The 20034-nt window shown below is 53.6% G+C and overlaps 3 protein-coding genes across 27 annotated transcripts in view; 1 reads left to right on the top strand and 2 right to left on the bottom strand.

Annotated features, from left to right (window-relative positions):
* The window catches only part of C22H19orf38 (chromosome 22 C19orf38 homolog), a 37941-nt gene extending 31228 nt beyond the window's left edge, over nucleotides 1-6713 (bottom strand). Inside the window, exon 1 of one of the 3 annotated variants that reach the window (XM_002761741.6) lies at nucleotides 6605-6713. The gene's annotated coding sequence lies outside the window, so the exon portion shown is untranslated. Of the gene's footprint in view, nucleotides 1-4970; nucleotides 5280-6604 lie in introns of those variants that run through there. The other 2 variants (XM_035287496.3, XM_008987263.4) reach the window with 2 other exon arrangements.
* On the top strand, nucleotides 5748-9533 carry TMED1 (transmembrane p24 trafficking protein 1). 4 transcript variants are annotated; one of them, XM_017967431.4, is made up of 5 exons: nucleotides 5748-5949; nucleotides 6616-6713; nucleotides 6856-7039; nucleotides 7816-7888; nucleotides 8764-9533. In XM_017967431.4, exons 1-5 carry the CDS (start codon nucleotides 5767-5769, stop codon nucleotides 8772-8774), a joined length of 549 nt encoding a protein of 182 aa, XP_017822920.1. In that variant the 5' UTR covers nucleotides 5748-5766; the 3' UTR covers nucleotides 8775-9533. The 4 variants fall into 4 exon arrangements, with proteins under 4 accessions (XP_017822920.1, XP_054106436.1, XP_002761786.1 ...); XM_054250461.2 differs by having other exon boundaries at nucleotides 7816-7941; XM_002761740.7 differs by lacking the exon at nucleotides 7816-7888.
* The window catches only part of DNM2 (dynamin 2), a 108338-nt gene continuing 96808 nt past the window's right edge, over nucleotides 8505-20034 (bottom strand). For 7 of the 20 annotated variants that reach the window (XM_054250455.2, XM_078360587.1, XM_002761736.6 and 4 more), the window contains 5 exons: nucleotides 16649-16760; nucleotides 15315-15479; nucleotides 12762-12994; nucleotides 11600-11851; nucleotides 10074-11000 (listed from right to left, as the gene is read on the bottom strand). In XM_054250455.2, the coding sequence (XP_054106430.1) occupies nucleotides 10931-11000; nucleotides 11600-11851; nucleotides 12762-12994; nucleotides 15315-15479; nucleotides 16649-16760 (832 nt within the window). In that variant the 3' untranslated portion in view covers nucleotides 10074-10930. Of the gene's footprint in view, nucleotides 9667-10073; nucleotides 11001-11599; nucleotides 11852-12761; nucleotides 12995-15314; nucleotides 15480-16648; nucleotides 16761-20034 lie in introns of those variants that run through there. The other 13 variants (XM_054250456.2, XM_078360589.1, XM_008987273.5 and 10 more) reach the window with 2 other exon arrangements.

The following is a 20034-nucleotide window of genomic DNA, read 5'->3' as shown; positions in this document are numbered from 1 at the left end:
CCCAGCTAATTTTTTTTGTATTTTTAGTAGAGACAGGGCTTCACCTTGTTGACCAGGATGGTCTCGATCTCTTGACCTCGTGATCCACCCGCCTTGGCCTCCCAAAGTGCTGGGATTATAGGCGTGAGCCACAGCGCCCGGCCTGCTCCATGGTGTTTTCACCTGCCCTTGACCCATGTCCTTCACCAGCACTGCAGAAGTCGTGAAGACAGGCCGGGCATGGTAGCTCATGCCTGTAATCCCAGCACTTTGGGAGGCTGAGGTGGGTGGATCACGAGGTCAGGAGATCGAGACCATCCTGGCCAACATGGTGAAACCCCATTTCTACTGAAAATACAAAAATTAGCTGGGCATGGTGGTGTGTGCCTATAATCTCAGCTACCTGGGAGGCTGAGGCAGGAGAACTGCTTGAACCAGGGAGTCACAGGTTGCAGTGAGTGAGATTGCACCACTGCACTCCAGCCTGGCGACAGAGCAAGACTCTGTCTCAAAAACAAAAGGAAAAGAAGTCTTAATGACAGCGGCCTGTGTTCCCAGTCCTGGTTATTCCGAGAGCAGAGCCGTCCCCGTTCGCAAAGTAGTCACATGATGACAATTCCATCAGTGGTGCATCACACAGTGTTGTTCTCATAGATGATCCTGCCATATTTTTACTGTATCATTTTATGTTTAGATAGACAAATATTACGTGTTACAGTTACCTACAAACTTCAGTACCGGAACCTGCTAGAGGTCTGAATCCTAGAATCAATAGGCCATGCCTTACAGAAGTGTAGTCAGCTACCCCATCAACGTTAGGTAGGTACAGTCCGTGATGTTCGCACAATGATGAAATTGCTTAATGATGTATTTCTTGGAAAAAAAATATGTATGTTTGAGACATGGTCTCGCTCTGTCACCCAGGTAGGAGTGCTGTGGTGTGATCATAGCTCACTGCAGCCAGGACTCCCTGGGCTCAGGCGATCCTCCCACCTCAGCCTCCCTAGTAGCTGGGATGATAGATGTGTATCACTATGCCCAGATAATTTTTGTGGTTTTTGTAGTCTCATGGTTTCGCCATATTGCCCAGGGTGGTCTCAATTCCTGGACTCAAGTGATCTACCTGCCTCAGCCTCCCAAAGTGCTGTTAGGGTTCAACTCAGAAAGCCTGGGGTGAAAAGCTACAGTCAAAGTTTCTTTGGGCAGGCCGGGTACAGTGGCTCATGCCTGTAATCCCAATGTGAGCCACCAGGCCCGCCCGTCCACCCCCTTTTTTTTTTTGAGACAGAGTTTTGCTCGTTGCCCAGGCTGGAGTGCAATGGCACGATCTCAGCTCACCCCAACATCCACCTCCTGGGTTCAAGCGATTCTCCTACCTCAGCCTCCCCAGTAGCTGGGATTACAGGCATGTGCCACCAAGCCTGGCTAATTTCATTTTTTTTTTGAGACAGAGCCTCGCTCTGTTGCCCAGGCTGGAATGCAGTGGCATGATCTCAACTCACTGCAACCTCTGCCACCTGGGTTCAAGAGATTCTCCTGTCTCAGCCTCCTGAGTAGCTGGGATTACAGGTGTGTGCCACCACACCCAGCTAATTTTTGTATTATTAGTAGAGACAAGAGTTTCACCATGTTGGCCAGACTGGTCTCGAACTGCTTACCTCAGGTGATCCGCCCACCTCGGCCTCCCAAAGTGCTGGGATTACAGGCGTGAGCCACTGTGACTGACCTAATTTTGCAGTTTTAGTAGAGTTGGGATTTCTCTATGTTGGTCAGGCTGGTTTCAATCTTCCAACCTCAGATGATCTGCCCACCTCAGCCTCCCAAAGTGCTGGGATTATAGGCATCAGCCACTGCACCTGGCCTTTTTTTCTTTTAAAAAGTATCCCCATTGTTAAGTCAGGCATGACTATATTGCATTGGTCTGTTCTAACATGTCTGGAAGCTACAGAAGGGTTGACTCAAGGTGCTTGTCTTCAATTCAGAACGCATTCCTTGAAAACACTGTGGGGGAAGGAAGAACCCACATCCGCCTGGGACAAAAGATTACAATAGAAGAAAACCACAGATGAGCCAAAGCCTGGGATGAAATGCTGCGGTGAAAGGTTCTTTGGGCAATGAGAGCCTTCTAAAGGCACCTATGTATACTGAATTATTTATTTGTTTTAGACGGAGTCTCGCTCTGTCACCCAGGCTGGAGTGCAGTGGGCTCATCATGGCTCACTGCAGCCTTGAACTCCTGGGCTCAAGCGAGCCTCCTACCTCTGCCTCCAGAGTAGCTAGGACTATAGGTGCACGCCACCACACTTGGTTAGTTTTTTATTATTTTGTAGAGATGGTGGGGTGGGGGCGAGAGAGTCTGTCTATGTTGCCAAGGCTGGTCTCAAATCGCTCAAGTGATCCTCTCACTTCAGCCTCCCAAAGTGTTGGGATTACAAGCATGAGTGCCCAGCTAGGAGAAGTTTTTTGTTTCATTTGTCTATCTTTTCCTCTCTGTAACATAAAATAAAAAAACTCCTACAACAAAAAGACAAACAACCTAATTTTTAAATGTGCAAAAGACATTAACAGATTTCTTTCCAAAGAAGATATACACATGACCAAGAAGCAGCTAAAAAGATGCTTAACCTTACTTTTCATCAGGGAAATGCACATACACTAGGTTGGCTATTAAAAACAAAACAAAACAAAAACAGGGCTGGGCGTGGTGGCTCATGCCTGTAATCCCAGCACTTTGCGAGGCTGAGGTGGGCAGATCACTTGAGGCTGGGAGTTCAAGACCAACTTGGGCAACATGGGATAAACCCTGTCTCTATTATAAATACAAAAATTAGCTTGGCGTGGTGCTGTGAGCCTATAAGATTCTCAGGCTGAGGCATGAGAATCACTTGAACTTGGGAGATGGAGGCTGCAGTTACTGCACTCCAGCCTAAGTGAAGGAGTGAGACTGTTGAAAAAAAAAAAACAAACAAAATGGAAAAGAACAAGTATTGGTGAGGATGTGGAGAAACTGGAACCCTCATACATGGTTGGTGGGAACGGAAAACAGCACAGCTGCTGGGAAAAACATTTTGGTTCCTCTAAGAGTTAAACATAGAAATACTACAGGGTCCAGCACTTCCACCAATAGGTCTATACCCCAAAGAACTGAAAGCGGGTAATCGGATACACATATACACATTAAAAGCAGCTGTACTCACGATAGCTAAAAGATTGAAACAACCCTACTGTCCATCAATTAGGAATGGCTCAAGAAATTGTGGGGCCAGGCACAGTGGCTCACAACCTTACAAGGCTTTGGGCAGGGAGCCAGGAGAATCACTTAAGCCCAGGAGTTAAGGACCAGCCTGGGTAACATACGCAGGCTGGTATGTTGCTATAAAACATAATTAGGCAGGTGTAGTCCCAACTACTTGGGAGGCTGAGGTGGATCACTTGAGCCAGGGAAGTGGAGGGTGTAGTGCGCTGTTATTATACCACTTGCACTCCAGCTTGAGTGACAGAGTGAGACTGTGTCTCAAAAAAAAAAAAAAAGAAAAAAAAAGAAAAATTGAAATTCTGGTATGCGCATACAATAGAATACTACTCAGCCATAAAAAGAATTAAATATTGATACATGGACTAACCCTAGAAACATGCTAAGCAAAAGAAGTTAAATACAAATGGTGACACATTGTCTGCTTCCATTCATAGGACATTTAGAGACCGAAAGCAGATTGCTGGTTGCCAGAGGCTGGGGGCAAAGTGGAATGAGGAGTTGATACAGGAGGTAGGAAGAAATTATTTAGGCAGAGAGTGAGTGCAAAATGTCCTCAGCAGAATTTCTTTTCTTTTTTTTTTTGAGACAGTCTCGCTCTGTTGCCAGGTGCCAGGCTGGAGTGCAATGGCGTGATCTTGGCTCACTGCAACCTCCGCCTTCCGGGTTCAAGCAATTCTCCTGCCTCAGCCTCCCGAGTAGATGGGAGTACAGGCGCGCACCGCCACGCCCAGCTAATTTTTGTATTTTTAGTAGAGACAGGGTTTCATCATGCTGATCAGGATGGTCTCCATCTCTTGACCTCGTGATCCACCCACCTCGGCCTTCCAAAATGCTGGGATTACAGGCGTGAGCCACCGCGACAGGCCCAGAATTTCTTTTCTAACAGAATGTAGCCCCACCTCCGCCAGGCGCGGGGGCTTATGCCTGTAACCCCTGCAACTTTGGAAGGCCAAGGCGGGCGGATCACGAGGTCTGGAGTTTGAGACGAGCCTGGCCAATATGGTAAAACCTTGTCTGTACTAAAAATACAGAAATTAGGCAGGCATGGTGGTGCGCGCCTGTAGTCCCAGCTACTCGGGAGGCCGAGGCAGAAGAATCACTTGAAAGCTGGGAGGTGGAGGCTGCAGTGAGCCGACATCACACCACTGCACTCCAGCCTGGGCGACAGAGTGAGACTCTTGTCTCAAAAAATAAAATAAAAATCAATTAAAAAAGGAATCACCCTTAAAGTGCTTATAGTACAGGTATAAAAAATAAAAATTAAAAAAAAAAAAGGAATCACCCATTCCCCACTATTACTTCAAAATGTCCAAGCAGCGAGGAAAATGATAGAAAAACTTGGGAGTGAAAAGGAATACCAAACCGATATTACCAAGAGCTGCTACTTCCCCAAATTTTCTAAAAGCAGGAAAGTGCCGACAACAACCAGCTGTATTTGAGAAGTGTTTGTCATCACCTGCCAACTTTTTCTGGGTCTATCTTTGAAGACTAAACATTTCCATGTACACTGTTTATGTTTCGACGGGAACCAAACAACAGATTATTATTTACTGAAGACCTTCGATGTGCGACGCACTGAGGAAGTAAGCACCCAACAGGTATTTCACCTGTCCCACGACAGCCCAGTGAGGTAGGCCTATTATCCCCACTTTGCAGAAGAGGAAACAGGCTCAAGTAATTGGTGGGGTGGGAGCTGAACCAGGCAAACTGGCTCCCATTCCCACACTCTCCTCACCTTTTCCTACCTGGGCCGTCGTTTTTCTGACCAGCGGCTACTGTAATGACTCTGTTTACCTGCTGGCCCTTGAATTTGAGACCGTTGGGGTGCATAGTGTGGCCACACCCCTCCCCTGTCTGTAAGCCAGGAAAGCCGAGCGCTCAATAGGAACCGAGCCTCATCTCAATGCTCACAGCCACTCTAGAGTGGTCGTTCCAGCACTCCCAACTTACTAGTAAACTGATACACTGACGCTCCTAATGCGCAAAAGGTGTCGAAACTGGGGCCACACTCCCAGACCAAGCAAAACATCACACCACGGGTATCTCCGCCCCGCCCCAGCTGAGCCTTTTTATAAGCGAGCCCTACGGGTCGCGTACAGGGCCATGCCCAGTAGCTATTTTTTTGGTCCACTGTACCCCGTGGATCTAGCCAAAGGTTGTCACGCGCGGCGCACTCTGGGAAAACTGCGGGGAGATGCCTAAGAGGACCCTGCCGCCTCTAACTTTAGTTGTCTCAGCTATTGCCTACAAAAGATGTGCCCTTATGGCACTTATTTTTGTCATTTTCCTCCACCAACGGCCGAGACCAGAGCCGTACCCTTTGAGAAAAATGTTTCAAGACAGTTGATTGCCTCCGGCGCCTCAGGCATTCATTCGGGTAGCCTGCCTCTCTCGGGGTCCTTCACTTTTGGCGCTGTGGGTTACAGACAACCGACAGAAGCGGCTGCCAATGAGCTCCGCCGAGTAGGACGGGGGCAGGGCTAGCGCTTAAAGGAGCCGTGACCCCCTTTGCAGACCAGAGGGTGAACCGGATGATGGCGGCCAGCGCGGCCCTAGCCCTGGCCTTATGGCTACTAATGCCACCAGTAGGGGTGGCAGGGGCGGGACCCCCGCCAATCCAGGACGGTGAGTTCACGTTCCTGTTGCCGGCGGGGAGGAAGCAGTGTTTCTACCAGTCTGCGCCGGCTAACGCAAGCCTCGAGACCGAGTACCAGGTAGAGGGTCGAGGGCTGGGCAGCCAGCGGAGTCAGGGAGAGGGGGCGTGGCCAAGTCGCCGAGGCTAGGCGCGCTTTAGGGGGGAAAAGGGAGGAGCCCGTGCGTGGGAGCGCGGGGGCGGGGCTGGAAAGAGATGGACAGATGGGGCGGGGACGGCGTGTGGGAACGGAAGGGGAGGGAGTAATAAAGAAGGTGGGGTTAGAGTGATACATCCAGAGGGGGCAGGGCCAACGAGAAGTATAGGTAGCCTCTGAGATGACAGGACTCTCGCTTCTGGGCGTGGCGATAATGCTCATAGGTCGATGACGGGGGCGTTGCTGACAAGCCTTTCTTGGGGGTTAGACTAAGGAAAAAGGCAGGGCCTATCGTCTTTTGGAGGCGGAGCTAACCGGGGGCGTGGGCAGGTAAACGTCCTTCAAGGACTTTTGATAGGTGCCTGGTCAGCTGAGTTCAAAGTATGGGCCCCAAGCTGTCATATCAATGAGGGTGGAGGCAAGGGGCGCAGCCATTGGGACAGGTTGGGGCAGGACCGGTTGTGGGTGTGCCGGCATTCAGGTAAGCCCTTGGTGGTCTGTATGGGTTAGTGTGTGGTTCAGCCATAGCCCTCTTTGGCAGGCGCCCTTGGCCTACCGATCACCCTTCACCCGCTCTTACCTGTCCCCCAGGTAATCGGAGGTGCTGGGCTGGACGTGGACTTCACGCTGGAGAGCCCTCAGGGCGTGCTGTTGGTCAGCGAGTCCCGCAAGGCTGATGGGGTACACACGTGAGTTCAGTCCGGCTGCCTGCCTAGGTTCAGTTACAGCCCTGCCCCTCCCAGGTGGCCTCAGGTTACCGCCCTGACTACCCTACCGAGTTGGCTGGCTGGCCACCCTGGGTCATGTTTGTGGGTCTGTCTCTCTGCCCAGGGTGGAGCCAACGGAGGCCGGGGACTACAAGCTGTGCTTTGACAACTCCTTCAGCACCATCTCCGAGAAGCTGGTGTTCTTTGAACTGATCTTTGACAGCCTGCAGGATGACGAGGAGGTCGAAGGATGGGCAGAGGCTGTGGAGCCCGAGGAGATGCTGGATGTTAAAATGGAGGACATCAAGGTATGTCCAGGCTGTGCTGGGGCCACTCCTTCCAGATCTCTAGGATTCAGCTGGGGTGCCCCTCCTTGGCTTGACCCACCCTCCCATCTTTATTGGTGCCCTCAACTGAACTATAGTAACAGTAGCAGCAATTAAAGTAGTTCATTTCAGGCCATGCATGGTGGCTCACACCTGTAATCCCAGCACTTTGGGAGGCTAGGCGAGTGGATCACCTGAGATCAGGAGTTCGAGACCAGCCTGGCCAACATGGTGAAATGCTGCCTCTCCTAAAAATACAAAATATTAGCCAGGTGTGATGGCAGGCACCTATAATCCCAGCAACTTGGCAGTCTGAGGCAGGAGAATCACGAACCCAGGTGGCAGAGGTTGCAGTGAGCCAAAATCGCACCATTGCACTCCAGCCTGGGGAATAAGAATGAAACTCTGTCTCAAAAACAAAGAAACAAACAAACAAACAAACAAAAAAAACCCCAGCAGTTCATTTCTAGGTGTAAACCTGGTTTAAAGGTTTAAGGAACTCGTATCATAAATAACTCATACTGTAAATCTCCATAACCATCTTGTGAAGTAGACCTTGTGGTCCAATTATACCCATTTTACAGGTGGGAAAAGTGAGATACAGGATGGCTGAGCAACTCAAGGGTACACAGACCAACTAGCAGAGTTGGTACTGAACCCAGACTGGTTTCAGCAACTGTGCTCTTAACCACAAGCAAGTATGTTCTGTACGTTTATTACCGTTTTAATAACTATTGTTTTATTTTATTTTCTTTCAGACAGATCTCTCTTGGTTACCCAGGCTGGAGTGCAGTGGTGCGATCTCAGCTCACTGCAACCTCTACCTCTCAGGTTCAAGTGATTCTCCTGCCTCAGCCTCCTAAGTAGCTGTGCAACCATGCCCAGCTAAGTTTTGTATTTTTAGTAGAGACAGGGTTTCACCATGTTGGCCAGGCTGGTCTCGAACTCTTGATCTCAGGGGATTTGCCCACCTCAGCCTCTCAGAATTCTGGGATTACAGATGTGAGCCATAGTGAGGCAGGGTCTTGCTCTGTCACTCAGGGTAGAGTGCAGTGGTGTGATTATAGCCCATTACAGCCTGAAACTCCTGGGCTCAAGCAATCCTGCCACCTCAGTGGGACTGCAGATGCACACTACCATGCCTGGATAATTTTTTGTTTTCTGTAGAGATGAGGTTTCACCATGTTGCCCAGGGTGGTCTTGAACTCTTGGGTTTAAGTGATCCTCCTATATTGGTCTCTTAGTGTTTTGATTACAGGTATAATCTTGTCTCAGCCTCCTGAGTAGCTGGGATTACAGTTGCACACCACCACCCATCTAATTTTTGTATATTTTGTAGAGATGGGGTTTTGCTATGTAGCCCAGGCTGGTCTCAAACTCCTGGGCTCAAGTGATCATCCCACCTTAACGTCCCAAAGTGCTGGGGTTACAGGCATGAGCCACCATGCTCGTCCTTGTACATTTATTTAGGCATTAAATTTTCACAGCAATTTGGAAGCTTATAGAAGAAACAGGCTCAGAGAGGTTAAGTTGCTCACAGTCACACAGCCAGTGAGTGGCAGAGGACTTGAACTTAGCCCGAACAAGTCTGTGTTTGCAGCTGTACCTCCCTGGGCTACCACAGCCTCCCTCCATATCCCAGGTTAATTGGGTCTCTGCTCCCCAACAGGCGGAGGCCTGACCCTTCCACTCCCTCTGCCCTGCAGGAGTCCATTGAGACTATGCGGACCCGGCTGGAACGCAGCATCCAGACGCTGACGCTGCTGAGGGCCTTCGAGGCACGTGACCGCAACCTGCAAGAGGGGAACTTGGAGCGGGTCAACTTCTGGTCGGCTGTCAATGTGGCGGTGCTGCTGCTGGTGGCCATGCTGCAGGTCTGCACGCTCAAGCGCTTCTTCCAGGACAAGCGCCCAGTGCCCACATAGCCCCTGCCGCAGAAGGAAGAACAGGGGACGAAGGAGGGGCAATGGGGCGTGCGTATGAGACTTGGGGGTCCCTCCCCAATTTTAGGTTCCTGCCAAAGCAGGAGTGTGCAGTCAGGGCCTGAGGTCTGGCCCTGTGAGTCTCCTTGCATCCTCAGCGGGCAGGGAACGCCTCTGGCTTGCAGAAGGGGCGGCTCCGCGGCTGCATTGACGTTTCTGGAAATCTCGCAGGGTGGGCACTGCAGCGTTGGAATGGGAGCCTCGGGTTTCCTGGCCCTTCTACTGTAAACGTGCCTTAATCTAAGCCTTCTTGTTTGAGCATTGCCTGGTGCGGGGCAGGGCCTAACAAGGACACCTGGATCCTCCAAGCCACGTTGAGGTCTGGTAATAGAACACCAGGAAGGGGCCTGCAAGACCACCTGCCCTGCCCCCTCTCCCTGTAGGGGCCCCACACAGGCATGAGTGGTGGCCCCGCCAATGTCTAGGCAGAAGCCTCCTGGAACAAAGGGTGGTGTGGCCTGGGCATCGGAGTCAATAAATTATGGTCAGAAAAATCAGAGCCTGCTGACTGGGGCTCACGGACACCAGCCAGGACAGACCGGCCCCGAGAGGGCAACCAGACAGGCGGGAGGGGCCTCCCACGAAGCTCAGAAGAAGGGTCGTGCGGGAGCCGATGGAGGTGGTCGCCTGGCACAAGAGAAAAATCAGAAAGCAAAGTTTAACTGAGCCCTGGCTGGGCCACAAGGCCTGGGCTTCCCCATGAGGGTGAGAAGCAGGGACTGAGGGTAGGAAGGGGGTGAAGTGCTGGGGTCCGTGCTCCACCAGGCAGCAGCCAGGCCTGTGCGCATGGGGGTGTGTGGGGCAGTGGAGAAGATCTGCTCCCACTCCTGATGTGCTAAAGAAAGTAAAAGCTCTCCTGTGTATCGAGTGGCTTCCTCCGAAAGGTGACCCCCCTGAAAGCAGAGCCCTTCAGGGAGTGAGGTGTGAGGCGCTTATGATTGTAGGGACCTGGGCGTCCTTGTGGGAGGCCTGATGGGGGAGGTGGTGCCCACGTCCCCAGCCTGAACACCAACACAAGAGGCCCACACAGCAGCCACCAGCAGCGTCTTCCCTTTATTTTTAGTTTATTAATAGGATACAGAGTGCAGGCACTTACAGTGGTCAAACCGAGCGAGGAGTGGGTGAGGTCTGCTCAGAGGCCGCCTGGGGCCCACCCCATCAGGGTAGCATGGGCAGGAGCTGAGAGGCCCCCAAGGTCCCCCCTGCCACCACCATCCACAGAGCCCCAAGCCCAGCCACCCTGGGGGACCCAGGAGGAGGAGGAGAGTAGGAGTTGGGCGAGGCCGGCCTGGGCCAATGGCTCCAGGCCTGGCAAAGGCACCTCTGGCAGCCGAGGCTGGGCCAGGCTCAGGCTGTGTGGTTAATATGGCCAAGAAGGACTATGTACAACTCAGGCCTGGCAGCTGGGCACTGCCGAAGAGCCCATGGGGCCAGGCTCACCACTGGGGAGCTCCTGCTGATGGGACGCTGACGTGCCCCAGCAAGGCCTGGGGACATAGGCGCCCTTGGTGCCCCCACTTCTAGAAGGCCCCTGCCCTACTGGGCTTTCCCAGCCCAAGAAGACCCTGGCAGAGTCCCCCAGGCTGGACCCCTCATTCAAGATGGTGTCGAGGGTGCAGGTCCCCCCTCTGCCACCCTGAGACCCCATCCTCCAAAGTGCAACACCCCAGCACCCCCTGCCTGGAGGTCCAGGGCCCTTTCTCGCAGTGCGGTGCCTGCCCCCAGCCAGGCACAGGGGCCGGCCCTGGACCCGGGCCAGCATTAGGGAAGAGGCCAGGGCTGCCCACTGGGAGCCTGGTCCCAGCATAGGGGTGGTGGAGGGCCCCAGACCACTGAAGCTCCTGTGCCATGGGTGCGCGAGGCCCCCCGAGAGCATGCCCCCACTCGAGGCCTAGTCGAGCAGGGATGGCTCGGCTGGGCGGATAATGGTGGGCCTGTTAGGCGCAGCAGGGGGTCTTCTGCTGCAAAGAGAATAAAGACAGGTGGGGAGGGGGAGACGGCAGTGAGGCCGTGAGCCAGAGGCAGGCCTGGTTGAGGACCCAGCCCCCACCCACACGCCACCCCAGGGTGCTCCCTGGGCTGACGGCTCCACAAGCCACCAGGGTGCTGGGGAGGAGTTTGCTGAACCCCAGGCATCGATTCACCTGCTGTTTGACCCTTGGTGAGTTTCCTGCTCTATCTGGGCCTCAGCTTCCCCACTGGATAAGCAGAGAGAATAAGGCCCGGCCCACAGGGTAGAGTGAGGCAGGCAGAGGCAGGAACAAGGTTAACAGTGAGAGAAGGTGCCCAGCATGAGGGATCCCCAGCTGCCTGGTAGTGCATCCCAGTGGGCAGAGGGCAAGCTGGGAGCCCTGGAGTCACCGGGCTCCCCTACTCTGTGACACTGAACAAGCCTCTTGGCCCGTCTGGGCCTGCTTCCCAGCCAGCCAAATGGGGATGAGGACAATTCCTCCAATCCAGCAGCTGGGCACATGGGGAGAGCTCACTGGGAGGCAGTGAGACTGGAGGAGAGACCCCAGGGTACAGGTAGTTGGGGTGGGGGGCAGGGGGTTGGCCTTACCTGGGCACTCCTGGGGGGATCCCTGGGGGGATCCGAACTGGCCGCGATGGGATTTGAGGTGGGGCCGGGAAGAGGTCATTGTTGGCAAACACGCTCTGTGGTCCAGGCCGGTACGGGATTGGGGGTGGTAAGGAGGAGGTTGCTGTCCCCATGGGCAGAGGAATCATGGGGGGCCCTGGAGTGGGACCCCTCACCGCTGGGGGCCGGCCTGGGGGGTGCACACTGGACACGGGTCGGCGCTGAGGAGTAGGGCTGTGAGGAAGGAAAGGGTGTGAACTACAGACGGAGTGGGAATCCCAGCCATGCCAATTGTGGCTGCCAGGGCCCAAGGCTGGGGGGACAGCGCAGGCGCAGTGGGATCCTCCCACCCCAACCTGAGCGCCAGACCCACCTTCCCTTTCTCCCGGCCCCCAAGGGCTTCTGTTGCCCTCTGACCTCGTCCCCGCAGCCCCAACGTGGCCAAGCACTTCCCACTCACACGGCTCCCTCAGGTCTCGGGCCCTGGGATCCACCCTCACAGCCAGACACTCCAGAGTCCTCCCAGATCAAGCCTTAAAGCTTTCAGGGGCCATGGAACACACAAGCCCTTCCGAGAAACCCAGATTCCCTCCTGGGCCCCAGCACCTGCCGCCTGCAGGCCTAGGTGCAATGTACTCCCCCTAACACCATGGCTCCCCAAGGGCTCTGTAGGGTGGCCCCGAGGTTCCCTGTGACTGCCTCAATGGCCTACACTCCATCCGACACCTCGGGGGCAGGGCAGGTCTGGCCACACCTTCCGTTTGCCTCACCAGAGCCTTCCACCCACCCTTCTCTGTCCTCCAGGAGGCTCATCTCTGTTCTGTGGCTGCTGCCCCTCCAGCCTCTTACCCTGGCTTCCATTTGGGCAGTGCCGATGGAAGGCACCAGCAGAGGGCAGACGGGGTGGATTTATTCATGGTTTCCAGCCCTAGAGCTCCAAGGCCGGCTGGCCCCCATTCCCCTTCTCTCCCTTCTCAGGCCTCAGCAAGGCAGCAGCTCCCACTGTGCCCAGCCTGGGGGCCGCCCCTTCTCCTGCCCACCCTTGGGCTGTGTCCCGTTTCCTGCCAGGACCCTGCAGGACACGCGGGGAGAACAAGAACCTGCAGGCTGCACGCTTGTGGGTAGGGGAACCAGGCTCCCGGACCTGTGGCTGCTGGGGCTCTGGAGCCAGGTGTCGTCGACGGGCGGGGGCACGGGCGTGGACACGGTGCTGGTGCTGATGTCGCCAATGATGTTGAGCGCCTCCTTGAGGGCGTGGTACATGCGCAGCATGTCGTCTCGCCGCTGCGCCTGGTCGGCTGACTCCTCCATGAGGCTGCTCTGGTCCGCCGAGGAGTACAGGTAGGCCAGCAGCTCATGGTGGATGAAGGCCTTTGTCTGCGGGCAGGGGTTGGGGAGGCTCAGGCTTCTGCATCACCCCAACCCAGAACCCATAATGACTGCTGGAAATACATCTCCCACAGGGCGAGGCCACCCCCAGACTTCTTTGAGAAATCTTGCTCTGTCTCCCAGGCTGGAGTATAGTGGCTCAATCTTGGCTCACTGCCTCCCAGGTTCAAGCAATTCTGCTGCCTCAGCCTCCTGAGTAGCTGGGACCACAGGCGCACACCACCATGTTTAGCTAGGTTTTGTAGATGGGGCTTTACCATGCGGCCCAGGCTGCTTATGAGATTCTTATTCAACTTACTCCTAGCATCTTGTCTCTTCTATTGATACTGTCTTAGCTTCTTATTTATTTCCTTAACCTTGGCAGAATAGTCCTGTTATACTTTTATTTGTTTATGTTTTTGTGACAGTCTCACTCTATCACCCAGGCTGCAGTGGGTGATACTGCAACCTGCATCTCCTGGGTTCAAGCAATTCTTATGCCTCAACTTTCCAAGTAGCTGAGACTATAGGTGTGCGCCACCACCCCATCTAATTTTTGTATTTTTAGTAGAGACAGGGTTTCACCATGTTGGTCAGGCTGGTCTCGAACTCCCAACCTCAGGTGATCCACCTGCCTTGGCCTCCCAAAGTGCTGGGATTACAGGCATGAGCCACTGCTCCAGCCCCAAAGCTGGTTTATAAAGCTTTTTGAGTGGCTAGTGCCATGCCAAAGGCATGACCCACAAATGCCCTGAACCCTCCAGCAGCCTGAGCTGGAGATCGTATCAGCACAGCTGCATTTCACAGAAGAGGAACTCAGAGCCCTGAGAGTCTCCAGGGAACCTGGGGCCAGGCAGGTGATGCCCATGAGGAAGACAGGCTGCGCCCCCAGCCCATCAGGACACAGCAGCTGCCCGACACGACCTGAAGGCAAGGTTGCAACCAGAGTGAACGTGCATTTGAATCCCACTTCCTACTCTCCTAAGGGACTTGGGGCAGGTTACTTTATCTCTCTGGCCTCCAGTTTTCTGTCTGTGAAATGGAGTGCAGTGGCACCACCATAGTTCCCCGCAGCCTCAACCTCCTGGGCTCAAGCGATCCTTCTGCCTCAGCCTCCCAAAGTGCCAGGACTACAAACTGGTGTGAGCCAGGGTGGCTGGCCTCCTTCTCATTTTTTTTTTTTTTTTGAGACGGAGTTTCGCTCTTTTTACCCAGTTGCTGGAGTGCAATGGTGCGATCTCGGCTCACCGCAACCTCTGACTCCTGGGTTCAAGCAATTTTCCTGCCTCAGCCTCCCGAGTAGCTGGGACTACAGGCACGCGCCACCATGCCCAGCTAATTTTTGTATTTTTAGTAGAGACGGGGTTTTACCATTTTGACCAGGATGGTCTCGACCTCTTGACCTTGTGATCCACCCGTCTCGGCCTCCCAAAGTGCTGGGATTATAGGTGTGAGCCACCGCGCCCGGCCTCATTTTTTTTTTTTTTTTTTTTGAGATGGAGTGTCACTCTGTTGCCGAGGCTGGAGTGCAAAGGCATGATCTCGGCTCACTGCAACCTCTGCCTCCCAGGTTCGAGCCACTGTCCTGCCTTAGCTTCCTGAGTAGCTGGATTACAGGTGCCCATCACCATGGAGAAGATAGCATTTCTCCCTCGTGCAGTTAGTCTGAGGCCGGCATAAAGTAATTGAGAGAAGGTGCAGATCTGCGGTATTCGTTCCAGTTAGTGGACTCAATGGGACCATGGACCCAGTATGGCTCGGAAGCCCTAGGGTTTCCCAAAGAGACTGGCCGTGCAGATTCTGGTGTTTAAAGGGTAGTGACTTGTTCTGATTTGTTGCTGTTGCTGTTGTTGGAGACAAGGTCTTACTCTGTTGCTCGGGCTGGAGTGCAGTGGCATGACCACAGCTCACTGCAGCCTCAACCTCCTGGGCTCAAGTGATCCTCTCGCCTCAGCCTCCCAAAGTGCTACAAACAGGTGTGAGCCAGGATGCCTGACCTCCTTCTCATCTTTTTTTTTTTTTGAGATGGAGTCTCACTCTGTTGCCTAGGCTGGAATGCAATGGCACGATTTCAGTTGACTGCAACCTCCGCCTCCCGGGTTCAAGTGATTCTCCTGCCTCAGCTTCCCAAGTAGCTGAGATTACAGGCATGTGCCACCATGCCTGGCTACTTTTTGTATTTTTAGTACAGATGGGGTTTTGCCTTGCTGGCCAGACTGGTCTTGAACTGACCTCAAGTGATCCACCCGCCTCAGCCTCCCAAAGTGCTGGGACTAAGCGTGAGCCCCACGCCCGGCCGCCTCCGTCTCACTTTCAGTGTTCCACTCACATTGTTGATCATGAGGTGCATGATGGTCTTTGGCATGAGGTCGCGGATGGACTTGTTGATGATGGCCACGTACGAGTCCACCAGGTTGCGAATGGTCTCCACCTGCCGCTCCAGCTGGGGGTCCATGGAGAAGGTGTTCTCCTGGGCCCCGTCCTCGTTTTCTGCCTGCAAGTGGGAGGTGAGGTGCTTAGGGGTGACCTTGGCCTGGGGCGAGTCCTGGTTCTCTGGTAACCATCTGCCCTACTGTCCCATCGATAACTGACCTCATGCTGGCCCCTGAGAGCCCCGCTGGTACCAGGCAGACTTGCTTGCCCCAGGCCAGAGCTGCCCAAACAATGGGGTGATCCTGGCTGATGCTGGGGTGAATCCCCTCACCTGGGCATTGGAACGTGGTTGTTTTTTGTTGTTGTTTGTTTTTTGATAGTTTTTCTATGTCACTCAGGCTGCAGTGCAGTGGCACAAACACAGCTCACTGCAGCCTCAACCTCCTGGGGGGCGGTCAAGTGATCCTCACACCTCAGCCCCCTGGAGTAGCTGGGATTACAGAGGTACACTGCCATGCCTGGGTATGCTTTGTATTTTTTGGAGAGACAGGGTTTTACAACATTGCCCAGGCTGTTCTTGAACTCCTGGGCTCAAACGATCTGCCCGTATCAGTCTCCCACAGTGCTGGGATTACAGGCGTGAGCCACTGCGCCCGACCTTGGGACATTTTATTTTATTTTTAAGATGAAGTCCTGCTCTGTCGCCCAGGCTGGAGTGCAATGGCATTATCTCAGCTCACTGCAACCTCCGCCTCCTGGGTACAAGTGATTCTCCTGCCTCAGCCTCCTGAGTAACAGGACTGCAGGCATGCGCCACCATGCCTGGCTAATTTTTGCAGTTTTAGTAGAGTTGGGGTTTCACCATGTTGGTCAGGGTGATCTCAAACTCCTGAGCTCAAGTGATCTGCTCGCCTAGGCCTCCCAAAGTGCTGGGATTACAGGTGTGAGCCACCCACTGTGCCCAGCTGAGACATTTTAATATTGGGGTCAAGGGTAGCCATGTTCACTCTACCTCAAGGATGGAAGGGGAAAAGAGAACAAAGCAGGTGGAATCCCATCCCCTGCGTGCCGCCGTCATTGGCTTCAGTGAGAGAACTTTCTGGGCCCTGATGACAAAGTGCCCCAGTTTCTCCTTTGCTTGCTCAAGTGGGCATCTGCTACATGACTTCAGAGAATCCTGGCTAACGTGGCCTGGAAATGATCAGTCTTGGGGAAAGCCAGCCCTGTTTCCTCTCTTGGGTGGGGGCTGCCGGGCCTGAGGTGTGCCAGCTGTGCAGGGCAGCTCCTCACCTGGTCCTTCTCGGGGTAGACACCGGCTCGGAGGAAGGAGGCCTTCCAGCTGTCGACGTCCTCCTGGGAGTCACAGGCCAGCTCGATCTGCCGCAGGTCCTTGTAGACATTTCTGCGGGGGTGGGGGGGGCATGCTTGACCCTGACCATGGGCCTGGCAGACCGCCCAGAGGCATGGGCTCTGGGGGTCCTTCTAACTGATTAGGAACCCAATCCTAACCCAGAGGTGGGCATGTGTCTCCCAACACCCACTGTGGCTGGGGAGCTCCCAGATAGCCCAGAGCAGCGCTGTCCATCAGAACTTTATCTGCACTTTTGTGTGTTTTTTTTTAAAAAAGAAAGTTGGTCAGGCACGGTGGCTCAAACCTGTAATCCCAGCACTTTGGGAGGCCGAGGTGGACGGATCACCTGATGTCAGGAGTTTGAGACCAGGCTGGCCAATATGGTAAAACCCCGTCAATACTAAAACACAAAAAAGTAGCTGGGCGTGGTGGCAGGCGCCTGTAATCCCAGCTACTCAGGAGGCTGAGGCAGAATTGCTTGAACCTGGGAGGTGGAGGTTGCAGTCAGTTAAGATCATACCCTGCTCTCCAGCCTGGGCAACAGAGTGAGACTCTGTCTCAAAAACAAAACAAAACGAAAAAATTTTTGTAAGGGTTAGGCGTGGTGGCTCACACCTGTAATCCCAGCACTTTGGAAGGCTGAGGCAGGGGATTCGCTTGAGCTCAGGAGTTAGAGACCAGCCTGAGCAACACATGAAGACCCTGTGTCTACAGAAGATACAAAAATTAGCTGGGTGTGGTGACATGCACCTATAGTCCCAGCTACTTGGGAGGCTGACGTGGGAGGGTCACTTGAGCATGGGAGGTGGAGGCTGCAGTGAGCCAAGAACACACTGTGCACTTCAGCCTGGGTGCTAGAGCGAAACCCTGTCTCCCCCATCCTCAATTTTTTTTTTTTTTTGAGACGGAATTTCGCTGTTACCCAGGCTGGAGTGCAATGGCACCATCTCGGCTCACCACATCCTCCGCCTCCTGGGTTCAGGCAATTCTCCTGCCTCAGCCTCCTGACTAGCTGGGATTACAGGCATGCGCCACCATGCTCAGCTAATTTTTTTATATTTTTAGTAGAGACGGGGTTTCACCTATGTTGACCAGGATGGTCTCGATCTCTTGACCTCGTGATCCACCCGCCTCGGCCTCCCAAAGTGCTGGGATTACAGGCATGAGCCACCGCGCCCGGCCCTCAATTTTTTTTTTAGACAGAGTCTTGCTCTATCGCCAGGCTGGAGTGCAGTGGAGCGATCTCGGATCACTGCAGCCTCCGACTCCATGGTTCAAGTGATCCTCCTGCCTCTGCCTCCTGAGTAGCTGGGATTACAGGCACATGCCACCAAACCCAGCTAATTTTTTGTATTTTTAGTAGAGATGGGGGTTTCACCATATTGGCCAGGCTGGTCTTGAACTCCTGACCTCGTGATTCACCTGCCTCAGCCTCCCAAAGTTCTGGGATTACAGATGTGAGCCACCACACCCAGCCCCTAATTCTTTTTTTTTAAAATAAAGATGGAATCTTACTTTTTTGTCTTGAATTCCTGGATTCAAGTGATCCTCCCACCTTGGCTTCTCAAAGTGTTGGGATTACAGGCATGAGCTATTGTGCCCAGACCCAAACTTTTTTTTTTTTTTGAGACGGAATCTCACTCTGTCACCCAGGCTGCAGTGCAGTGGTGCCATCTCGGCCCAGTGTAACCTTCCTCTTCCAGGTTCAAATGATTCTCCTACCTAAGCCTTCTGAGAGGCTGAGACCACAGGCATGCAGCACCACGCCGGGCTAAATTTTTCACAGTGTTGCCCAGGCTGGTCAGGAACCCCTGAGCTCTGGCAATCTGCCCACCTTGGCCTCCCAAAGTGCTAGGATTACATGCGTGAGCGACTGTGCCCGCCCAATTTTTTTTTTTTTTTTTGAGACAGAGTCTTGCTCTGTCACAGGGCTGGAGTGCAGTGGTGCAATCTTGGCTCACTGCACCCTCTGCCTCCTGGGTTCAAGTGATTCTTCCACCTCAGCCTCCTGAGTAGCTGGGACCACAGGTGCATGCCGCCATGCCTGGCTAATTTTGTATTTTTAGTAGAGACAGTTTTCAACATGTTGGCCAGGATGGTCTCGATCTCTTGACCTTGTGATCCGCCCGCCTTGGTCTCCCAAAGTGCTGGGATTACAGGTGTGAGCCACCGCGCTTGGATCCAAATTTTCTTTTTTTTTTTTTGAGACGGAGTTTCACTCTTGTTACCAGGCTGGAGTGCAATGGCGCGATCTCGGCTCACCGCAACCTCCACCTCCTGGGTTCAGGCAATTCTCCTGCCTCAGCCTCCTGAGTAGCTGGGATTACAGGCACGCGCCACCATGCCCAGCTAATTTTTTGTATTTTTAGTAGAGACAGGGTTTCACCATGTTGACCAGGATGGTCTCGATCTCTTGACCTCGTGATCCACCCGCCTCGGCCTCCCAAAGTGTTGGGATTACAGGCATGAGCCACCGCGCCCGGCCCCAAATTTTCTTCAATAGTAGAAATACTGTCTACTTGCATCATCCATTGAGGTAGCCCCCAGCCACAGATGGCTTCTGAGCCCTAGGAATGGGTCCAGAGTGATGGAGGAGTTAAGTTTCAACTTTTATTTGAAGTCAATTAATTTATATTAAGTAGCCACACGTGGTTAGCAGCTACTGCACTGCACTTCAAAGGTCTAGATGTGCTCAATTCCTGGGGGCAGGTGGGGAGGGCGAGTGTCTAGGGACAGGCTTGGGACCTCCAGTAAAAGCTTGTGAAATGCTGGGCACATGTGGGTCCCTGAGTGGAAGAAAGAACCAGGGTTTCAAAGCTGGAATGGATGGTAAGTAATGCTTGCAGATGGTGGTCTACAGGCAGGCGCCATGCCATACGCCACGCACGCTTTCCTGTCCCATGTCCAGGTGGGGTTGAGACAGCCAAGCTGCCCCCAAAGCCCTCAAGTGAGACTTGGGTTTGTGGTCAGCACATGGCTGTCCTGAACGACTTCTGGGACGGAGTTGTGAGGGGAGGGGCATGCCCTTATTGCTCTACTCTCCTCCTTCCTGCTGCTGCCTGGAACATCATCACAAGGGCTGGAGTTTGGGCAGCCATTTCGGACAAAGAGATAGAAGTCAGGGTTTTAGGGCAGGCCTGTCCCACTGCAGTGCTCAGGTTCTGCACACCAGGAGGAAGGCTGAGGAAGAGGAGGGCCTGAACCCTGATGCCTGTGGAGCTGCTCCACTTTGCCCAGTATACTCAAGTCCGGACTCGATTTACACAAAACATCTTCAACCATCTATCTTGTTTTTGGAGCCATGACTCTATGTTTCCTGAACCTG

The sequence above is a fragment of the Callithrix jacchus genome, chromosome 22, assembly GCF_049354715.1.
Source record: "Callithrix jacchus isolate 240 chromosome 22, calJac240_pri, whole genome shotgun sequence".
NCBI classification, from domain to species: Eukaryota; Metazoa; Chordata; class Mammalia; order Primates; family Cebidae; genus Callithrix; species Callithrix jacchus.
Note: the sequence above shows the minus strand (reverse complement) of the source record. Positions and strands in the feature narration are given on the sequence as shown.

Excerpts from the sequence above, each read along its gene's own strand:
- TMED1 (XM_002761740.7), top strand. The coding sequence starts at position 5,767 with ATGATGGCGGCCAGCGCGGCCCTAGCCCTGGCCTTATGGCTACTAATG. Across the intron at positions 6,714-6,855 it reads AAGGCTGATGGGGTACACAC|GGTGGAGCCAACGGAGGCCG; the intron begins GTGAGTTCAGTC and ends CTCTCTGCCCAG. Across the intron at positions 7,040-8,763 it reads TTAAAATGGAGGACATCAAG|GAGTCCATTGAGACTATGCG; the intron begins GTATGTCCAGGC and ends TCTGCCCTGCAG.